The sequence below is a fragment of the Thunnus albacares genome, chromosome 24 (genome assembly GCF_914725855.1).
Source record: "Thunnus albacares chromosome 24, fThuAlb1.1, whole genome shotgun sequence".
NCBI classification, from domain to species: domain Eukaryota; kingdom Metazoa; phylum Chordata; class Actinopteri; order Scombriformes; family Scombridae; genus Thunnus; species Thunnus albacares.
The window spans coordinates 10,796,085-10,803,166 of record NC_058129.1 but is presented as its reverse complement, the minus strand read 5'-3'; the positions used below and the strand labels follow the sequence as shown (position 1 = coordinate 10,803,166).

The following is a 7,082-nucleotide window of genomic DNA, read 5'->3' as shown; positions in this document are numbered from 1 at the left end:
AGGAAGAAGAGATGCAGAGAGTGGCCCAGATCTGTGCCTGCGGCGAGGAGGGGGTGGGAGGGAGGGGAGAAGGTGGGTGGGTGGGTGGGGGGTGGGGGGGGCGTCTCGTCTGCAGCACGGCGGCCACAGCCTCTCTGCTCAGAGGAAATGTCAAAGCTGTCGCTCTGTATAAGCCCTCAGGAGAGCAGCCACTGAGAGCTGCTCTGTGTTTACACCAAGGTGACTCAGATGAAAAGTGAGGCGCATCTCTTAACTGGATCATGCGTTCCCTTCATGCACACATGCACGCTACATGTGAGCATTGTTGCAGAAGTGCGAGTCACACACACACAAACACACTCCTTTGTTCACACCTCAGAGTGGATATTTTCAGGACCACCTCATCAAGTCACAATGACTCGATCTGACACACTGTGATGTGCTGAGCTGTAGCTCTGCTGTCTGTGCAGCTGCATTGATTCTGTGCAATGCTTTGGCTAATGCATTTACAAACGATGGGGAATGTCAACACCATTTAGATGCCATTGATCGGGGCCCCACCTGGGGCCAGAGTAATAGGGCATGTCTGGGATAATCAACCCAAGCTATAGACCCTCAGCTCAGCCTGCTGCTGCTGAAAAATGCTGCTGTTGTCTATAATGTCGGACCACGCCCGCTCTCTTTCCCATTGACTCTTAACCAGCCGGCTGTGTGTTTTATGCATCAGTTTGATGGTGTAATTGGCTGTAATAGAACTATTTAACGGACATTTGCAAATCCACCGGATCTGTTGTAATTTCCATTTATGCAATGAGAGAGAGACAGAGAGCTAGCATTGATATATCAGGTGGTGTGGGGGGTTTCGAGCTTTTTTTTTGGTGCTTCCTGTAACCAGCGGTGCATGTCTACTCTGTCCTAAGTGTTGGCTAGTGTGTGTGTGTGTGTGTTTGTGTGTTTTGCAGCGCTTTGTGTCTTTGTTCAGAATTGTGCTATAAAAAGTTAGTTCCTGCTTCCCTGATCAAGGTCTGGATGCAGAACAGCACTTATCTACAAACACATTGCGCAAAAAGGAAGCACTGTTGAAACATTTTGAGGCCTGTGCTATAATGCATGTAGTTAGTATGTGAAGATCTGCACAGACGAGCATACTTCTCAGTTTTAGTTCTGCTATGCTTCATGCCAGGTTTGGTCGCGTGGCTTTTTTATCACAGTAAATATCTGAAAGGGATTCAAAGATTCACATCAGACAAGAAAGACAGAAACCTCCCTCTATAAAAATATATAGCAGGAAGAATCACAAAGTAGGAAATCCCCTAACACTTGTAACAGGTAAAATGAAGGCAGCACATGTAGCAAAAATATCACATGACATCACATGATTCTGTCTCTTCAGGACTCCATTCTACCTTTATTGATTTGCATAGACGGCTATTTATGCGTTACTAGCACCTAAAAAAATAATCAAGGTCTGCCTTTATTTAACTACTGCTATCCTTTTATGAGCGTCACCACAAAATAAACTAAAAACCGCTAACCGCATCTAACAATAACAATTCCACAGCTTAGTTTAAGAAATCCAGGCAGCTTTAGTTTCATCCATATGACGATGCGGGAGTCCCCGAGCACTTTGATAGCTGTATAAGATTACACTCTGAAGTCACATCCTCTGAGCTCACACACACACACACTCACACACAGCCCCTGACCCTTATAACATGGCAGCTCATACCTCATGTGCTTGTCATTGCTTTGCCATATGTCGATGAAAAAAGCACCTGTGCTGAGCGTTTGTATCTGATGACTTCTAACTATCAAAGCTGCACGAGTGGCGACAAGTGTGGCATATATACATGCTGGGCTTCTGCATATGTGCAGCTAACTTGTCTCTTTCTCGGTTTTTTTTTTTTTTAACCGCTGGCCTGTCAACAGCAGAGATAACCAGCAACAACAATGAGGCCACAAACAATCTAGAGAGATATGGTTTGGACAGGAAATTGCAATAATGACACAAACACGATGCTCACAAACATGTTTTTCCTGTTTAGCTGCTCCCTCTCTGCAGCTGTGATGGCTGAAGACAAGCTGGATATTTCTCAGTGCATTAAATTTAATGGTGAAGTGTTAACATTTGCTCAATGGCAGGGACATCCCGCTTCACTAACAATGCCGCACGTAGCCCCCGGGTGGGTAGAAGCCGTCCACAGCGGACTCAGTACTGTGTGTCTCTGCCAGTCAGCTCTATGCTAACATGCTGGTGTTAGCATAGAGGTTTACCTTGCAGGTTTACCTTCTTAGAATCAAATTTCATGGCAATTCATCCAATAGTTGTTGAGGCATTTCATTCAAAAACACAAATATGACCCTCAGGGTGGTGCTAGAGGAAGAGTCAGGGGACCACCAAAGTCATCAGGATACATTGTCTGGGAACCATGAACGTCCAACCCATCTAGTAGCCAAAAACTAGCCACACCTACAGTAGTCAGCTAGCACCAAGTTCAAGAGCACAAAGATCCACAATCCTGCAAAGGGAGCTTCAACAATGGCACAGGTTCGCCTGGCCGTTAATCAATCAATCCTTCGGTTAATGAGGCCAGTTTAAAAGACATGCCTTTAGTGAGGAGACAAGAGGCTGCAGGAGACAGATGGCCACACACATCTAAAGATAGATAAGAGAGCAGAATGTGCTGCGTTCATAATCTCTGGAGTATTCAAAACACACCGACAGGACAGGTTTGATGACGGTGTGGAGTGCTTGCCAGGGAGAAAAAAGCCTCCAAGAGGATAACAGCCATCCGACCGCCCAACCCCAAGAAGTGACTCAGCAGCAGCTGTTGCCATGGGTTACCAGGCAGAACACGCGTAGCATCCCGACGAGCTTACACATCTGACCCCCTCCTCTCAACCCCCACCCACCCCCCCCCACCCCCTCTCCTCTGCATCCTAAAGCGGCAGACAGTGACTCCACCCCAACTGCTGCTCCACCTTAAATCCTCTGTCACTTTCTCAGGAGGCTCTGGTGCAGGCCTGTGTGGAGCCATGCAGCATGCGGAGGAGAGGCAGAGAGAAATGGGAGATGGGAGGTGTTAATCCCATCTGAGAGAGGACGTGGACAGCCCATGAGAACAAGGCCGCTGCGAGGCTTTGGCCTAGTCTCCCTGCACTAGCACACTAACCTCCTCCTCAACGCAGATTAATGCCTTATTAAGAGCAACTGACTTAACACCAATCCACTTACACTAACATATAAGATTTGTGGACTATTACGTGCTCTGAGATAAATCACACCATCATCTAGGTAAGAGACAGACGTGCAACTTCGATAATGTCTCCTCATTGCTCTGTGATGGCGGTGTTTATCCGCAACAGGAAACACACCCCAAGGGTTAAACACAACGATACACCTGACTTGCTTAAAAATGTGAGTCATGTCCCACTTTTGATCACACAATGCATGCCATTTACAGGAAATGTCAGCAATGTCATGCTAATGACATTAAGGCTTTGTAGGCGGTGGCTAATTTAGGACGAAGGGCTGAGTAAATCTCCTGCTGAGGCTACACCTTGTATTCTGGGTCAGGGCAGGCTGTCCCATAAGCCACCACTCCCCAGTGCACCAAACCAGCTGAGCAATGTAACTTAAACATGCATCAATACTTTTATTCCTTCTACTTTTTTACTATAAATCCTTTACAGAAAAGGGTAACCTGGATAAATGCATCCTGTGTTATGCATGCACGTTCTATTAAAAGGTTCCTTAAAGCTTGTAGCTTAGTTTGCTAATGCCTGAAATGATCAAAGTCCCCCTGCTGTGTTCTTCAGGAAGTAGAATCTATTTTTATGGATTGCAGGGCCGTTTTTGTTCCCATGGCTCTACTTTCTCTGCAGTAATCACTAGCTTTGTGCTGACAGTGCTGTTAACAACTTCTTCAGGAGAAGACCTTCATGACAGGTGGTCTAACAAGTTGCTTTCATTTCCCCTCCCTCACTGGCACACACACACACAAATACAAAATTGATCCCCTGTGCTGGTAAATCCCTGCACGGCTTGCTCTGGAGAAGTTTAAGCCCTTCAACAGTGCACAGCCTCATCCCTTAAGTAATGCTGAAGGATTGTTAGGCAGTTGAGGAGCGTAAGATAGTGTGAGAAGTGGGTTAGCTATACCAACATTAAGCTGTACAAATATTACGTGAAGATAAAATGAGGCTTCTAAAGTGTGATAAAAAGGTGCGGTGATGTTGGGTGAAGCGTGGATAAATAAATGTCTGAGGATGTGTGTGGCATTGCCAGAGGAAACACTTCGCAGCACACTTCTTAGTAACAAATTCTTTTTTATTACAACATTTCACGGTTTTCCTTTTCTGGTAATGGTTTGTGGCAGATTAACATGACTGCTGGGACTTTACAAAACTGCAAAGAATTTTGATCTACGGTTGAAAGCAAACACATGGAATCAATTGCCGGTGTATTTTTTTTTTTCTTCTTTTTTTTCCCCACATTTGAGACAATTCAGAGACAGATTGCAACATAAAAGCTATCCCGAATCACTCTGACAAAAGGGCCAAAGTACGTTACAATTTAACCTTTAATAAAGGTCCATTTCAGTATCTCCCAGATCTAGATGGAATCCGTTACACTTTTTTTTTTTATCCTTGTGTACATACAAAAGAAAAAAGACTGTGACAGTCAACAGTATCAATTTTTGGGGCATTTACAATTTGGCCAGCGTACAAACAAAGTTGTGCATTTCCGAAAATTAGAAGACGAAAAAACAATAAAAAACAAGAAAAAGCTTGACGCCTCAGCTTTGGCGCAAAAGCAGCCACGCAGGAAGTTGGGTGTCGGTGGTGGTTGTGAGACGATGATGAGCTTCCTGGGACGCAAGCCACGCCCCGTCCCTTATGCCTCTCTGCTTGCACGCCGATGTTATGGTGGTGCTTGAGAGGAGAGGTGCGCCTCTGGGACCGTCTTCTGCAGTCCACCCTCCCTCCGCCTCAGACAAATCTTCCTCATCACCCCAAAAGCAAGACGAACGCCTCACACCGAGGTGCTTTAAGGTGGTATTTGCTGAGGGGACAGGGGGGCCGACTGCCCTGACGAAGGCATCATCTGTCGTCCGCGGACTGTGCAGCTTGGTTATTGTTGTCGTTTCATAATTTCGGTTACAAAGTTATACAGCTAAAAGAAGTGACTGAAAACAAGGCAATGCAGGGGCGGGTGGGTGGGGGGGAGGGGGGGTGGGGGTGTACAGTGCATGACGTGAGGAAGGGGCTTCACGACGTCGCAGCCTTCTCCTGTTCGATGGCTGTGGAGAGGGAAAAAAGAGGAGAGGAGATATGAGATTCCCACTGAAAAAACTGGATAAAAATGAAGAAAAATATGATGTAATAATCCCCCACCCTCCTCCCACACACACACACACACACACACACACACACACACACACACACACACACACACACTTCCTTTCAGCTGCAGGAATTTGAGTCCTTACTTTCTTTTGAAGGCAGGGGATTCTTCTCCTGCGTCTCTGTCTTCTTCAGCTTGCTCTTGTCGAAGCTGGTCACCTCTGAGATATCGGGCTTGTCGCTCATTATTGCAGTTGATCTGTGAGAGAATAGAGAATAATCAGAAAGGGTTTGACAACCAGCAGATAACTAGTTCCACTCTTATAATTGCACCACTGATCACGTTAGAGCTCAAAAGGTATTAATGCGCAAACTACAGGTGCTTATGCGTCACCTGTGCGCTTTTACGAGAATATTACTGTAAAAATATCTATTACAAAAAAGGAACAAAAACCACCAGAGCACTTTTTTTTTAGCAGTCGAAGGGCGTTGCCTAAATCTCAGTGGCCAAAAAAATCTTTTAACTACATGCGCAACCGCAGACTACTTTTCTCTCTAATGTGCGCGTCCGCCTTCTTTTGTTCGCCTGCGGCTCTGTCCGGCGTGATTTGCCTGCCATCCATCCCCGTTATCCAACACGCTGCCCGGGATGTTGCACACAAGGGACAGGCTGCAGCAGACAATGAAGCCAGTCCAACCAGATATTTACATAACAATAGGAGTTCCCATGCTGGGCAGACCGAGAGAAAGGCATTAAAAAAAAAAACAAAAAAAAAACGAGAGAAATAGAAAATGACTGCCTGCGTGTGCGCTGATATTCTTCTAAAAACAACCTTTAAATAGTAAAAATGATTATATCTATTAAATCTAGAGGTAAAATCTCGATTCATGTGTGTCCACGCAGGGGCTTTCCACATGGACGCTGTGCAACATCCGCAAATTCACTTGTCACGTAGCCTACTTCTCCCCTTGGGGCGCAATCTGAAGGAACCACCGCCCAGATTGGCATTTTTTTTTTGCTCAATCATCTCGCTCTTAAACATCTGAGTTCAACTCCAAATTTTTCCAAAAAAAAAAAAAAAGTGCACTCATACAAACCCACCCTGCGTGCTCATACACACACATAAAGCGCCGAGGACGCCTTAAGCCATCATTTTAATAACGGAACCAGGCGCATACTCGACCACAAACGACAACAAAGGAAACGGGTTGATATGCATACATGTGTGCGCCTAAGACAAAAGACATGCCAGCCATGCATGCCCTGCTGTCATATCTCACCCTCCTCTCGGTTATTACAATAAAATAACACTCATTAAAGAAACCTATTATCTAATCTTTTTGTCCTTGCTCATGTATTTGGCACAACATCCCTCCTCTGCGCCTTGATCACATTTCTCACATTTCTATTACAGTTTTTTCCTCTTAAAGCTGCAGACAATAAAGCATAAAGAATGAGTTATATTATCTGAATAGAGCTTACCGAGGTGTGGTCTGATGAGTGGAAGTTCTCTGGTCAGTGCGTTGCAGCAGTAGTGGTGCGTCTTTGCGCAAGCATTAGATATAGTCAGAAATATGCTAATGACATCTGACATCACCACCACCAGTTCCCAGCCTCCGTATCCCCCTGCTGGAGAAGCACAAACACTCCATCCTCTCATACTGAAACCAAACACTGAAAACCCCTCAAAAGCCACCTTATAGTAGTTCCCAGAGCAAATAACTGTAAATATATGGTTTTATTTTGCGTCTGTGTT

The 7,082-nt window shown here is 45.3% G+C and overlaps 1 protein-coding gene across 1 annotated transcript; it reads right to left on the bottom strand.

The window, feature by feature from the left end:
- Positions 1-4,291: 4,291 nt before the first annotated feature.
- On the bottom strand, positions 4,292-6,923 carry LOC122976389 (thymosin beta-12). Its single transcript, XM_044344847.1, has 3 exons — positions 6,809-6,923; positions 5,472-5,584; positions 4,292-5,282 (listed from the first exon to the last, which is right to left on the bottom strand). Exons 2-3 carry the CDS (start codon positions 5,569-5,571, stop codon positions 5,251-5,253), a joined length of 132 nt encoding a protein of 43 aa, XP_044200782.1. The 5' UTR covers positions 5,572-5,584; positions 6,809-6,923; the 3' UTR covers positions 4,292-5,250.
- Positions 6,924-7,082: the final 159 nt, after the last annotated feature.

Excerpts from the sequence above, each read along its gene's own strand:
- LOC122976389 (XM_044344847.1), bottom strand. The coding sequence starts at position 5,571 with ATGAGCGACAAGCCCGATATCTCAGAGGTGACCAGCTTCGACAAGAGC. Across the intron at positions 5,283-5,471 it reads TCCCCTGCCTTCAAAAGAAA|CCATCGAACAGGAGAAGGCT; the intron begins GTAAGGACTCAA and ends CCCTCTCCACAG.